Below are 16,043 nucleotides of genomic sequence, written 5' to 3' on the forward strand. Positions count from 1 at the left end.
AAATTTAAATATTTATACCGCAAATTACTCTTTTCATAATTTCCGTGAATAATTACTATTGGAATGCTATTCCAATACTTTAAAATGCAACCAAACATTCCATTCTATTTCATTACCTCTAACCAAACGCCACCTAATTAATTCTAATAAAAACACTATAACACTCTTTAAAAATATTGTAATTATAATTTTACACATTATTATTTAATATATTATTTGCTTTAATTATAAATATTATATTATTTTTAAAAAAAGATAGAATCAATGTCATATAATGGCATTAACACAATATTCTATGATATGATCTATTTATCTCTAATGGTATAGTATTTTTATGTTTTGCCAAACATCTTCTAAAATTTAACTATTAGAGATGCTTTTTCATATTTTACTTAGTTATTATTATTTATTACTGTAAAAACATTTAAAATTATGTATTTTTGTATTTTTTTTTTTTTATTAAAATAATCCCTAAACATAATAGGGTGTGGCAAATTCCAATTTCCCACCAAATTATTAAATGCCAAAATAAATAAATAAATAAATAAAAGCTTCAATATAGTATGAATTGGCACGTGCCTAACCATAGACACATGTAGCAATGGGTAGTGACTAGGCCCATATCGTAGCCCAAACTATTAGGGTTTTAGGCTATTCCTACTAAGAATAAAATTATACTCGTAACCAAACAAACACACCCAAATCTTCTTCTTACACTTTTTCGTTATCTTCAAAACCAAAACTTTCAAACTCAAGACGCCATTTGAGAAAGAAGAAGATTTTTGATTTTGATTCGATGGAGCAAGGGAAGCAAGGAGTCATGGTGGCTAAATTGTCTCCTAATCAGAACCCAATAGAGCAATTACAAGTTCGGTATAAGCTTTTGGAGACTCAGTTCAAAACTTGGTTGACTAAGCAATCTTTGCCTGTTGAAGCTGCCATCGTCACTATCACTAGCGCCGCTCAAGGTGCTGCCATCGGTGCTTTTATGGGTACTTTAACCAACGATGGTGGCTCTCCTTTTCCTACTCCTCCTCAGGCTAACCTTAACCCTCAAGCCATGGCTTCACTTAAACAAGCTCAGGTGAAATTCTGCTCTCTTTCGTTTTTGTTTTTAGAAATGGTATTTTTGGTGATTTTGATCGAAATTATGTGAGAGTTTGGTGCTTTATTGTGGTTTGTGGCGTTATTTGTCTCTGTAACTGAACTGTATAAATACCCATTTGGAAATTATGTGAAATAGTAATTGGATAGAGGAAAGGGGTTCTAGAAATGGAAGATAGGGTTTTAGTTATTAATCTGATCATTTACATAATTTTAGTATATTCATGGTTCTGTGGTTTGTAGCTTAAAAGGTTTAGGAAATTAGATAGAAAAATGAAACTGGAACCTCTTCAATTAATCAAAAGATATGTAGAACCCTAGAGTAACAGTTAGGATGCTTCCTTATGCTAAAGAACACCACGAATAGGCGATATTCACTGGGCCAAGAGCACCCGCTAGAGTAAGAGCTTCCACAGCTGGTTGGCCAAAATGAGGACAATATATATCTATGTCTGCTTACAAAGCGCAAAGAGCGAAGAGTTATTGAGGTATTCTAATTAACCGGCAGACTTAAACCTTGTTCCTACATGAACCGATCAATTTGATCAAGCACTCGCCATCTATTTTCATTGTTCAACTCTTTGACAACATGAAAATCAACACCAACTAAAGGTCAAAAGATATGAAGAATCCTAGAATAACAGTGTGGATGCTTCCTTATGCTAAAGTTCACCAATGGTGTCGGCACCACCTATATCGCTATTGGTGTAATCTAATATAGAATTCATATATTTTTATCTAATAACTGTTAAACATTTGTGAGGCCCATCTCGTAAGGTGTCACCTTGTGGCACCACTGGTGCCTAATAGTAATATTTCATTTTTTTTTCCTTTTTTGCTTTCATGGGTTTGAATTCCTAATTATAATTTGGTATTGTAAATTGACAGACCTTGTTTTTCATTTTACTGATCAAATTTTATATTTGCTGAATGCTTGAGTAAAAAATATTCTGAACTTGAAATTTTGAGTTGGGTAAGATTGATTATGTGCTTTGATCTTTCATTTAACGCGAGGAAAAGGTTGTATGCTATTAACAATGTGTCAACAACAACAAAGATGTATTTGATGATATGCATCAAGTTTTTATATGTTAGTGATTTTTTTTTTTTTTGGTGTATGGTGACAAATGATTTACTTTGATTGCAGGCTCTTTCTGGAGGCCCGTTTGTACAAGCTCGCAACTTTGCTGTAATGACTGGTGTAAATGCTGGCATATCATGTGTCATGAAAAGATTGAGGGGAAAGGAGGATGTTCAGTCCAGGTTAGATTCTCTTCAAACACTCTTCATATAATGTCCACCATTTTCTTTTCATGGAAACTCCAATCCGTGGTGTATTTAGCACTGGTTTATATGCCCATCTGTACTGGAATTACCTTGACGTGTTGTCAATGGCCAGGGGAATTTCTTACATTGTGAAATTACCATAATTTGGGCGAACCTCTTAGCAGGATTGCTTACATGTTTACACTTTACTAACACTTTTAATGATAATTCTGTTGATAAATTGTTTGTTTTGTCACACACTTATGATTTGTTTTTTTTTATTGAACTTTCCACTGATATTCTAAACAATAAAACTCTCAACAACTTTTTTCATTTTTTGCTTTTTGATAGTAAATTCATACAAGGTTATTTCAATCACTTTATTGTGTTCTATTTTGTCATTTGTAAGTAGTATTATTTGAAGCATGTTTATTGCAATAATTTCGTTAGCTTGGAGTTCCAATTTAAGTTTCAAATTCTTTTTAACATTTTGTAGCCGGAAGCTCCTAGCATAGATAGAGAATTGATTTGTTGCCTTGATATATCTTGGAGATATTTTGTTTCAATTCTAAGGGTGGAAAAATGAACTTTTCTTCATGATATTAGACAAAGACTGAAGATTCAACCGAGTTTTCTGGTAGTGCTATTTGGGCTAGATGGGTATTACAGTCAAGTAGGATTGGGCATACCTTTTAGAAACCATACTGTTACCATTGTAATTATTTTCAACTAAAGGCACTTGAGTTCTCTTTGGCAAGTGTCTAAGTAATTGCACCGAAGAGGCAAATGAAATCAAAGAGTATTCAGTGGTTTTTGGAGGCAAATATTTTAGCTGTTAAGATATAAGTTTCTTAAAGTTAGCTTCTCTTTGATATTTTATAGTTTTCTTTCCTTACTCATGCTGAGACTATTGGCATTCTATTGCAGTATGGTAGCAGCGTTTGGTTCCGGAGCTATGTTTTCATTGGTAAGTGGCATGGGCGGTCCAAATCAGATAGCCAATGCAGCTACTTCAGGGCTTTTCTTTGCACTTGTTCAAGGTGGACTTTTCCAGGTAAAAGCTTCAGAATGGTAGAGTTTAGCATTTTATGAGTAGAAGAAATGCCCAGATGGCCAAACTTCTCATAATTTCTTTTGAATATCGTCTGACAATTTCAATTTCCATCATATAATTATCACACCGGCCAAACTTTTCACTTCAAAAACACCTCCCTGCTTTGTCGCTATGCAGTTGGGGCAAAAGTTTTCTCAACCGCCAGTGGAAGATACTTACTATTCCAAAACGAGAAGCATGTTGAGTAACCTCGGTCTCCAGAATTACGAGAAGAATTTCAAGAAAGGGTTATTATCAGACACCACGTTACCTCTTCTCACTGATAGGTAGAAGTCTTTCGATAACTTTCATCGAAACAAAACATAAGATAAAAACCCACATACAAAAAGAGCTAATGGCATATCATTTTGTGTTTTCAGCGCACTTAGAGATGTGAAGATCCCACCAGGACCACGACTACTCATTCTCGATCACATTCAAAGGTAGTAGAAAACAGAACATGTCTAAATACATACATACATACATGATTTTTTCTTTATCTTATGAAGTTAATCAAAAATGGTTTCAGGGACCCGGAATTCAAGGGAAAACGTGGAAAATAGACTGTGGCGATAGCCTTGTCGGGAGCTGTAGTTTTAGCTGCCATTGAAGTCAATTTGTTTTCACCAGTTTTAATAGCAGAAGCAGATAGTGAGGTGAGGATGAGTAATTAGGAGGTGATATGTTTTTGAAATGAAAAGAGATAATGTGGGATTGATTGTTTTGTTTTGTGCTGAAAAAATTGATTCACTAAATTTGTTGGGAGTAAAATTTGATTAGCAATAATTCTTATGTGTTTCTCTCCCTCTTATGAAAAAGTCCACTTCAAACACTACACTACACATTAGAGATCATAGATTGAGAAGAAAAAAATATATTTCATAGAAACAGGGAATAAAAATTTAAGAGTATACTTACTAGGCACTAGGGACTTTGCAATACATATAATAGTTATTAAATTAAATTATATATAACCTACTATTTATCAAAATTAAAGTCTAAGGATTATGTAAAATAATATTAAAAAATTATTAGTAAATTGTAAAATAATTTATATTTTGAATGTAAGTTTGTGCTACATTAGAATTTCAAGAAATGTAAAGATTTAACCTAACTAGTAATATATTTGAATACTTCTTGAATTTTTAATGTTAAATTTTTTTCTTCAATTATTGAAATTGTTAGATTTAAGGACTTTTGTCCAATTTTAGTAAGGAAAGTTTAATATTTATTAAAGTTTAGGGAGTATGATTTGGTACGTCAAAGTTTGAGGGGCATAATTGAATAGATATCAAAGTTTGGAAAACATAATTTAGTACATGGATAATTACCGAATTAGTAAAATTGAATGAAATTGGGCAAAAAATTTTAAATCTAACAATTTCAATAATTGAGGGAGAATTTTTAATGTGATATATGTCAAAATTTAAGGTAAAAATTATAATTAGTCTATTTGAAAATTTTACACTTCATATTTGATTTTAAAACAGTATAAGATATAAGGTAATTGGTTAATCACTTTTAAGGTAATTAGTTCTATTCATTGATTAATCCATTTTAAGGTAATTAGTTCTGTTCTTTCTATATTTTCTTAAATTTCTTTCCATAAATTTTTTTATTTTTTTTTAAAGAAAATACATTTTTGAACGGATTGTATGATAATCTATAAAATTTATAATTTCCTTAATTTAATTTAACGAAGGAAAATAATTTATTTATTTATTTATATTTTATATGTATTATTTATCTCTCTTACAAATTTACTCTAATAAAATTTATTTACCCAATCAGCTATAATACTATAATATAAAATTTTAACAAATCACAAATAAATTTATATGTAATCTATTAATATCACCACTACATATTATATAAATTTACATGCTCAAGTTTCTTGATGTTAGATTGTTTTTGTTTTTATGATTTGTTCATAAGAAAAAAAAAATGAAAATGTATATTCACTAATCGGAATGAGTCATTTGTGTGTGTTGTATTTGAAAAGAAACTATCAAGTTTTTAATTTGGTTCAATAAAATTTATTTTTAAGAGATTATGATGTTTGTCTTTTGATTATAATTCAAAAATAATTTATGAATTTATTTTCTATTTGAATAATAAAAAATCACTAATATTCACATGTAAATTACATGACCAAAAAAAAGTATAGTATAACTTTTCTTGTTTGTAGTTATTAGGTAATATAAGTGTAACCAAAAGTAAATTTTGCAGTCAATTGCATGCATTTTTCTAATATATTTTAAACCAACAAAAAAAATAGTGTGAGTGCATTTTTATTTAAATTATTGAAATGGAATTAGTGTGAGTACTTTTGTAAAGGGATGAAACTCATTTTATCATTTATGTTGTAAAGAGAAATGTGAAGGTAGATTAGCCGTTATCATATTATTATTAGTATAATTTAATATTAAAGTCTTACATGTTTTAGTTTAATAAATAGCGTAAAAAAATCTATAACCACACACATGTGACATTTTGATGGTGTAAAAATGGTCCTAATCTAGGAAAGATCACATTACCCAAACCCCCTTTTCACAAAGATTTCAACAACACAAGAAAGAATAGCTTACACACAAAGACACTACTTGCTTGGCTTGGCTCTTTCACTATCACATTCTTATTTTCTCACTTTCTATTTTCTAATCTAAAATGGTAAAAGACACAAACAAACAAACAAACCACACTCATATATGTTCCACTATATTACAAAATATATCTCTAACCATAACCCAAAAGCAAACAATTATGGTAGGGCAAGGGCACCACACTAAAGTTGTGACGCTCAAAATGGTTGTTTTCTTGCTCTTTTTGTAGTGGTCATGACTCATGATGATAGCTTTGGTGGTGGGACCAATTTCTTTTTCAAACTCAATCTCCTCCTACCATTTTTCTTGGGCTATTGGCCCATTTGCTCAATAGTGGGATTTAGAGGAAATTACACTCTATACCTTTTTTATATTGTCCTCTTTTATTTTTACCCTTTTTTTTAAAGTCTATCATTTTTACCTCTTTTTTTAAACATTATACCAATTTTGCCCCTGTTACTTCAAGATACTTTCCATGTGACTCTCTTATGGCAGGGTATTTTAGGTACAATACACATAAAAAGAGGTATGATTTCAAATAAATATGAAAGTAGAGGTAAATTTGATTAATTGATTAATAAAAGTGGTATTTTTCAACTTACCCCTGGGATTTATGTGTTCATCAATTGATTAATCATCTTTATTAATTTGGGAAATTTTTACATATTTAATAAGTATATTTCTATACCATTGTTATGGCTTATGTGGTATGATAAGGTGTCCATTAGGTAAACACCACTTGTGACATATAATTATTATACTATTATTAGTATAATTTTTTTTTTTAATAAAAGACATTTATAGATTAAAATTAAATAGAATTAAACTTCACGGTCATTACATATGATGTTGTCTGGTATAGAAGAAAGTTCAACCATATCAGTGACATTTTTGGAAAAAGCTCACTTAGCCACATTACAGACCGCAAAATTACAATATCTTGAAATAAACGAAAAATTACGATTTAACAGAAAATTATAGATATGTTTACATTGAATCACATAATTACTAATACCTCAACTGGAATAAATTTCCTTAGGCGTCTTGCCGTCTCAAAATCACTTTCAATAAACACAAAAAGGTGTTTCAAATCTCATTATTAGTATAATTTAATATTAAGCATTATACCTTTAGCGTACCTAGTTGGTCAACCTTTTATATTTTGCATTAAAAAAATTCTAACTCTAACCTAATTTGTCAGAGCTTTATTATTTACTTGATTCTTGATCAACATGATAAGTAATATATGTTTACTTTATTCAATATTTTTAATTGTATCTCTTTAACTTATTTGACTAATGCATAGAGATCCAATTTTTTTTTTCCTAAGAATTAAATAATTTATTACAAAATATCTACCTAATAAATAAATTCTTTAATATCAAGTGTGAATAATTTAAGAAAAATCTATTATACACCCAGTGTTTTAGTATACTTTTATCTATTTCATCATTTACGAGAGCGTTTTACGAGGTACAAAATTCCCCAAAAAAGAGAAAGTTACAAATTTTATGTACTTTTATACTTTTGGTATAAAAATATGGTATTTTTTTTTACAAAAAAATTATTTTATGAGAAAATTGATTTTTTTTTTAAAAAAAAAAAATAATAGGAAAATCAGATAAGGGTAACTAGGGACCCTTATGGTAAATAGATGAGTAACCAGTTACAACAAGAGGTAACCAAGTACCTTATGTTATTTTTTCTATATTTTTAAATTTTTTTTAAAAATTTCCCCATGAAATAACTTGTATTTTTGAGAATAAAAAAAACTATATTTTATACTTTAAAAGTCACAAAAATAAAAATTTTCAAAAATTATAATGGTGTATGTTGTACTTGTAAATTTTTAGAAAATATAATTTAAAATAGCAAAAGAGATTTACGTGTAAATTTGACTAATCCTCCTTATTAGGCTTTTTTTTTTTTACTTAAATCTCATTAGTTGGGGTTTGACAATAACATCATACCCACAAATAGTGATGTGGTAAGTTGAGAAATACCTCTTTTATTAATCCATTAATTAAATTTGCCTCTAATTTTATATTTATTTGAAACATACCTTTTTTTTATATGTATTGTACCCAAAATACCCTGACATAAGAGAGTCACATGGAGAGTATCTTGAAGTGACAGGGGCAAAATTAGTAAAATATTTTTAAAAAAAAGTAAAAATGGTAGATTTTTAAAAAGAAGGTAAAAATAAGAGAAGACCATATAAAAAGTATATAGAGTGTAATTTCCTCAATAAATAGTGATGGTTTGTTTCTTGCACTAATTTTCGTGTGTAATCACATCATGTTAAAAAATATCTAATCAATAAATATTAAAAGCAAATTTACAACAATTTTTAATTAATATGGCCAGACTCCAATAATTTATTACTTTCTTGATATTTACATACTCAAAGTTGGAAGCTGTCCAACTTTAAAAAAATGATTAAACCTTTGTAACTTTGTTTAATCAAATCTAAACATTTAATATCATTGGATAGATTTTGATTAGGGAAATTTGAATTTATATGCATGTTTTATACCTAAATTAATTTTTTAAACTAATACTTATATCTATTGAAAAAGTAGGATCACTTTTCCCTATACCCTAAAATACCCCTCTTATTATTTTCAACCTTCTCTTTCTTCCTCTTTTCTCTGTCAAAGAAAGCCTCCCAACCGTATGCACACTGAAAACCAACCCGTGAGGCTAGATCGCACCACCCAAAACTCGACACCACCCACGGTGAGCCACCGCACCCAGCCACCGCACCCACCCCGACCCAGCCCCACCCTCTCGGACCGCCCAAAAATCGCACCCCGAAAGCCTTCCTCTCTCTGAAATCGCAGAAAAAAAAAAAAAATTGCTCCGTCCGATGGTCGGACCATGGGGTCCGATGGGGTCCGACCAATCGGACCCATCGGACCCATGGTCCGAGCCATCGGACTGGAGTCTCTCTTCCTCTCTCCGAAAACGCAAAAAAAAAAAAAAAAAAAAAAAAAATTGCTCCGTCCGATGGTCGGACCATGGGGTCCGATGGGGTCCAACGAATCGGACCCATCGGACTGGGTCTCTCTTCCTCTCTCGAAAACGCAAAAAAAAAAAAAAAAAAAAAAAAAATTGCTCCGATTGACCTTTTCACCGTTTCAACTGCAGCAACAGTCTATTAATTGGCCTTTTTCTCAATTATTTTGCTACAATATCAGATTCCTATACATAAATTTATATTATTTCTATTATACTGACAATTCATCTATAACCTCCAAAGCAAAACATATATATATAAGATTAATATATAATCTGTCAAACAGACAGATCCAGGCATACAAATGGCCACTAAATTAATTAAGCACAGTGGTAGAGTTTTCCCATATACATATAATATAATTAAATTGATTTATTTTCTTCCAGGTCATTTAATGAGAAAGCAAGTTGGGAAATTGGTCCAAATGACAAACTGCATTAATTTGTAGTTATTAATCTCTCGGACGGAGCAATTTTTTTTTTTTTTTTTTTTTTTTTTTTGCGTTTTCGCAAGGGAGGAAGAGAGACCCAGTCCGATGGTCGGACCATGGGTCCGATGGGTCCGATTGGTCGGACCCCATCGGACCCATGGTCCGACCATCGGACCTGGAGCAATTTTTTTTTTTTTTTTTTTGCGATTTCAGAGAGAGGAAGGCTTTCGGGGTGCGATTTTTGGGCGGTCCGAGAGGGTGGGGCTGGGTCGGGGTGGGTGCGGTGGCTGGGTGCGGTGGTTCACCGTGGGTGGTGTCGAGTTTTGGGTGGTGCGATCTAGCCTCACGGGTTGGGTTTTTGGTGTGCATACAGTTGGGAGGCTTTCTTTGACAGAGAAAAGAGGAAGAAAGAGAAGGTTGAAAATAATAAGAGGGGTATTTTAGGGTATAGGGAAAAGTGATCCTACTTTTTCAATAGATATAAGTATTAGTTTAAAAAATTAATTTAAGTACAAAATATGGATATAAATTCAAATTTCCCTTTTGATTATATTATTATAGCTGAACATCGTGGGCCAAATGTACAAACATTTCAAATTACCATTAATTTCCATTGGCCAAAGTCTAACAATAATGGAATTGCTATTTTTTAAAACAATATATTTTAGAATAAATATGATTTTTGCCTTGAAATTGGTCCTGAGAATATATAGGCCTAAAACGAATTAGAATTTAGGACCCTCAAATATATATAAAAAAAAAATATTAAAAAAAAGTATTATGAATTTGAAACTTGGATATTATGTAATATGTCATACACTTCAACTAACTAAGTTATAACTATTTGTTGTTTACAATATACTTAATTTTACTTAAATAAAAATGTAATGAAATTTTTTATTTTTTATTTTGAGCTTCCGAAAAGTGTGGACCCGAGGCACAGGCTTAGCCTGCCTATGTCTAGAGTCGACCCTGCCTGAACCATAACCTACATAGAGGTGAGGCGAGAGTAGAGATGGAAATTTATAGATGGGTAACCGCGGGGACCCACACCTAATGGGGTGGGGATTCCCCATCTTAGTGGTTAATGGGGCGGTGGTGGGGGACAATTTCAATACCCGAAGCGGGGATGGGGCGGGGGCGGGGATAATACTATCCGCACTATATCCGACCCCGATATAGATATATATAATTTTTTTTGTATTTTTTTCAAACTTTGAGACATATTTAGTTTTTATTTTCTATTAGGTTATGCTTTTTTTTTAAGTAGTTTTATCTTTTATCTTCTATGAATTATGAATGCATAATAAATATTTGTGAGAATATTGGTTTAATTTATTTTTTTCAATTATTTTAAATTAATGTTTTTTTTTTCATTTTACCTTAATGGATACCCGATGGGTTCCCCATAACCGATGGGTATTCCCCTGCCCCGAATCCGTTGGTTATTAGACAGGGATGGGGCGGGGATGGGGGTATAAATAGGTAGCGGGGATGGGGGCGGGGATTGCATTCCCCGTACATTAACCGACCAATTTCCATCTCTAGGCGAGAGGGAGCAGTCGCTCCTGAAAAAAAATTGGGATAAAAATATAATATTAACTTTGGCATGATAGTTAAGTTATATTGGACATATTATAGAGATGAAGTGTTCAAATCCTAACAAAAATATGTTTATTTTTAATATTTAGTTTATTTTTACCCCCTCACACACACAAACAAAAAGTATGCTCCCTCGACTTTAATTTTGGGTCAGTCACTATCTTGAACTATAATCTTTGTAGAGTATTTTCTTAAAATTTTTCCTGTTGCAAAATTTACCATGAACTATGCAAATCGTTACAAATATTCTCCTCCAATTACATGCTTGCTTATTTTTAAAATAATTTGATTATATGACTATGCGTTACAAGTATAATTGCACTAAAATGACTTATTTAATAACTCTAAATTATCTAAAATCTATTTTATTGGCATTAAACATATGAATAATAGCTCTAAAAATGCACACATAACTCTCATAATTAGACTGTTATTTATGTATTTATTTTTCGTCTGGAATTTCAAACTGTGCTAAATTAATGTTATATTAGTGTTATATCAATAAATTATTTAAATAAATGACCAGAACCCAACTACAAAATAATAATTTTTATGATTAGAAGAAATTTAGCAACAGATTCTACAAAAACTGTATAATAATCATAATTCTAGAAATAAATTTTATTTATTTTATATTTTAATATATTATAGAACATATAGCACTGCACCAATTCAAAATAATCAATATATATAAATAAAGGAAAGCACAAAAGATCTTAAGTGGCATCTTATCTTTTTTTCTAACTATTTTTACTATTTTCTAACACTTTCACATTTTGTTAAAGGAAAAACAAAATAAATTACATATTATTAATACCATTATTATTAAAACATGTATATAGTGACTTCTCATATTTTATAACTCTTAATCATTCATTATTATTATTACTATTGTTATTATTATTATTATTATTATTATTATTATTATTATTATAGAGAACTTTTTATATTCCTATTAAAGCTAATATCATGTATATATAACTCTCTCTATAGAGAAAAATATCATCATCTTTTCTCATTTGCTTTCAAATATTTGAGGTATGTATCATATTATTTTCCTAAGTAGTAGTAAGAAAAAATGATAATTCTATTTCTATTCATAGTTTCATCTCTTTCTATTCTAATAAATCAGATATCTCATTTTTTATTTATAATTTTTAACATTATAAAATTCTAAATAGTATTTATAGTGTGTCTATAAGAAAAATAAAATTATATATTGCATTATAAATAAGAATTAATATTATTATTTTATTTTAATTTTTATTGTTATGAATATTTTTCAATTTTATCATGAACTTTATGTAAAATATTTTTTTTAGAGAATTAAGATTGGAATAAAAAAGTAATAATTAAGCTTTGCTTGCTACAATTCTAAATTTCATATTAATGCGTTTATAAAGTTTTTTTATTAATATTTTTCGTGAAAATTTTATGAAGTTTAGGGATTGTAGGACTTTTACAACACAAAAAAAAAATTGAAAATATGTACACAAGTGATTAACATGCCTTTTAATACAAGTGAGAAATCTTTTAATCTTTTAATATAGTGTATATGCACTTGATTAATATTGTCCTCACAATTCGATTAATCATAATGTATTAGAACCCTTGACATATATATATGTGCCTATGTGGGAAAATACATTATTTATCCTGTAAATTTTTTTAAATTTTATTATAATTAGATATCAATCATGTATGTTAAAAATATTAATTTATATAAGTTAATAGTGTATTTTTTTATTACTTTTTTTAGATAACAATGTAAATAGTTATTATCTACTATATATTATAAATTATGTTGAAATTAGAATACATATATGAAAATAATAATAATTTATTAGACAAATATTTATTCTATTTTTTAATAATAATTAGTAACATATTTCTATATATTAATTATTGAAAATAATGATGATGTATGAAATTATGTATTTTATGTATGGGAAGTTATATAGTTTTTGTATATGATATATAGTCATGACCATTTAGTTCTCACCATTAAAACAACCATTTCAACTTAAAATTATTATTAATTATATATACTATATTTTTTCAATTATTAATAAAAAATAAATTTTATAAAAGTGTCTGTATATAATTTATATCTATATTTATTTATCTATCTATATCTATATAATCTTCAAATAAAAAGAGGTGATTTTATTTTTATAGTATTGTAATGCTTTAATTTTGTGGGTTTTTTTATATTTTTTTCTATTTAATATAAACTAATAATAATTATTAATTTTTTAGTTGAAGAGATAAATCTAATATATAATTGAGACTCTTCATTATTTATAATGGGATTAATTTAATTTTATTATGCACTATTACTAAAATTTTAATCATATTAATAGTAATCTTAATAGCAGTTATATAATTAAAAATTTCTAATATAAATGAGAGAATTAGACTACTAACAATAATATATTTAGTTAAAGTGTTTTATCTACCACATTTATTATTTTAGAGCAATATAAAAAACTAACAATATCTATATCTATATTTATATATAAATCTGAAATTTTAAAAAAATAAATATTATAGGTAACATAAAACAAAAAAAAAAAAATAATTCACGTCCCAAATTTATTTTTTTGTCACTTTAGATTCATAAAATAATGTTATGTATTATAATTTTATATATTATAACAATTAAACTGAAATATTGTGGAAAACAAATCACATTATTATTAATAATTAATTTTAATGTGAACTTCTTGTATTTGACATAATATAAATACACGTATATGAGATTGTCCTATGCATATATATTATTATACGTTTTAAAGAGAAGCATGCAATATTAATGCTTGACAGTTAGAGTTTTATTTAAAAAAAAAATAGTGCTAAATCGTAAAGTAATCGAATTATAATGAGTTTCTCTTATGTATATTTTAACAATTTATATAAAATTTAATTGTTTGAAGAAATTTTTAAAAAAGAAAAATATATTCCTATCAAATATATTGACCAATACAGAATTATTATAAGAAAAATCAATTGTAATGTATATATATATAGTACAAAATAATAATTGGTCAAAACATATAAATTCTTTCATAAACATAAATTTAATCATTTATAATTTAGACGTTTTATAAAAATATTGTAAAAAATATGAGTGAATGAAAAGTTACATAATGTATGAATTATTCAGCGAGATTATATGTGTATTTAAGAGATTATCATTAACTAAATAAATATAAAACTAAATATGTATTCATAATACTTTTATTATTACAAAACGACGAAAAAATGAAATTATTTATATATAAAAAAAAAAACCCAAGCAAAAACATGTGACATCTTCTTTCTTTTTTTTTTTTACTTTGTATATTTTCTTTCTTTTTTTTTTAATAAAATTTGAATTTTTTCTAATTTTTGGTAAGTTATGCTTTTAATCTCTATATCATAATTAATAGATAAAAAACTTCTCTTAAAAATTGATAACTTATAAACATCTTCATCTACAATACATAATATTAACACTAATAAAAAATAAAATCATAAATATAACTTATAAAAATATTAATCATCAACAAAATCTTTATGTAATATAGATAGGTTGATTTTTTTAATCTTCACATATTCTATACTTTTCTATTAACTCATAATATATAATTCAATATATAATAATAAATTCATAATTTTTAACTATCATAAAGTTATGTATAATAGTTTTAAAATATAAAAATTATAATTAATTTATTTAGTAAGATATAATGCATGTATACACATTTTTTTTAGCTCTAACTATATATATACACTTAAAAATAATTGAGTTTTTATTAATCTGATTATTTAAATAATTTTAAAAGTTAATAAATTTAGAGTACAATTCTTATTTTTTTAAAAAAAAATAGAGACGGCAAAATGCTTATTTATTTTATACACATTGCATTGATATTACTAAAACACACTAGGATTTAATGTGCCAAATCAGTTTTATATTAACCATATAAGATGAAAAGTAAGAGAAAGATCACAACTCAGTATCGAGAATATTTAACATCAGTAATAGTTTAGAGAATTTTTTTTTAAATCAGGAGAAAAAAAATACTTACTAATTTATTTTTATAATAATTTAAATTGTACAAGCTGTAAAATTAATCATGAATTTCAATCATAAAATATATAAACTTTACTATAAAATATAAAATTATTTTAATATGTATAATTTTCAATTATTATTAAAACCGCGCGAAGCGCGGTACCATTCCCTAGTTTACTCATAAAATAATTTTTCAGTTTTCAACCAATGATCCATAAAAGTCTATTATCATATCTTTTGAACAACATTTAACGCAAACTATTGAATGGATTAATTCAAGGTCAAAGTCGTAATTTCCTGTCCTTAAGTTCAAAACGACCCATTTAATCTAATTGAATTGGTCTGGATTTTGGTTATAATTATTAAAAAAAAAAAACAATTAATTAATTATTAAATATAATTATTTCTCGTTAATTAGGTGGTGATATCATTTTTGTTTTTTAATTTTTTAATTATAAAATAAAAGTAGAGTTTTCATTTTTAAAAATTTTGTTACAAAAGTGTTTTGCAATTTATTTTTAATTTTATTTAAGTTAAATTTTAGTACGGTAATATTAAATAAAAAAGTTGTTTAAAAATTTGTTGTAAGTAATTTTTTTTACTATTTTTAAAAAGGATCATGTTTTTGGTTAATAATATTTCACTTTTTTTTTTTTTAATAAAGAATATTTTTACTTTTTAAATTAAAAAATAATTTGTAAATGAATTAAAAAAGATAATATGACATTAATTATAAGTATTATTATTTAAAAGTGGGTAAATACCATTTTGGACCTTGTGTTTTGCAAAAGTTACAGATTGGACCCTGTGTTTTGTTAAATGACAAAATGGACCCTGTATTTTCTAAAATAGTAAAAATAGGACCC

At 27.5% G+C, this 16,043-nt stretch overlaps 1 protein-coding gene across 1 annotated transcript; it reads left to right on the forward strand.

The window, feature by feature from the left end:
• Window positions 1-701: 701 nt before the first annotated feature.
• Window positions 702-4,249, forward strand: LOC115716627 (chloroplastic import inner membrane translocase subunit HP30-2). Its single transcript, XM_030645466.2, has 6 exons — window positions 702-1,084; window positions 2,252-2,367; window positions 3,298-3,424; window positions 3,602-3,750; window positions 3,844-3,906; window positions 3,993-4,249. Exons 1-6 carry the CDS (start codon window positions 797-799, stop codon window positions 4,024-4,026), a joined length of 777 nt encoding a protein of 258 aa, XP_030501326.1. The 5' UTR covers window positions 702-796; the 3' UTR covers window positions 4,027-4,249.
• The last annotated feature ends 11,794 nt before the right edge of the window (window positions 4,250-16,043 follow it).

Source organism: Cannabis sativa, chromosome 5, assembly GCF_029168945.1.
Source record: "Cannabis sativa cultivar Pink pepper isolate KNU-18-1 chromosome 5, ASM2916894v1, whole genome shotgun sequence".
Lineage (NCBI taxonomy): Eukaryota > Viridiplantae > Streptophyta > Magnoliopsida > Rosales > Cannabaceae > Cannabis > Cannabis sativa.

Excerpts from the sequence above, each read along its gene's own strand:
- LOC115716627 (XM_030645466.2), top strand. The coding sequence starts at position 797 with ATGGAGCAAGGGAAGCAAGGAGTCATGGTGGCTAAATTGTCTCCTAAT. Across the intron at positions 1,085-2,251 it reads CTTCACTTAAACAAGCTCAG|GCTCTTTCTGGAGGCCCGTT; the intron begins GTGAAATTCTGC and ends CTTTGATTGCAG. Across the intron at positions 3,425-3,601 it reads TTCAAGGTGGACTTTTCCAG|TTGGGGCAAAAGTTTTCTCA; the intron begins GTAAAAGCTTCA and ends GTCGCTATGCAG.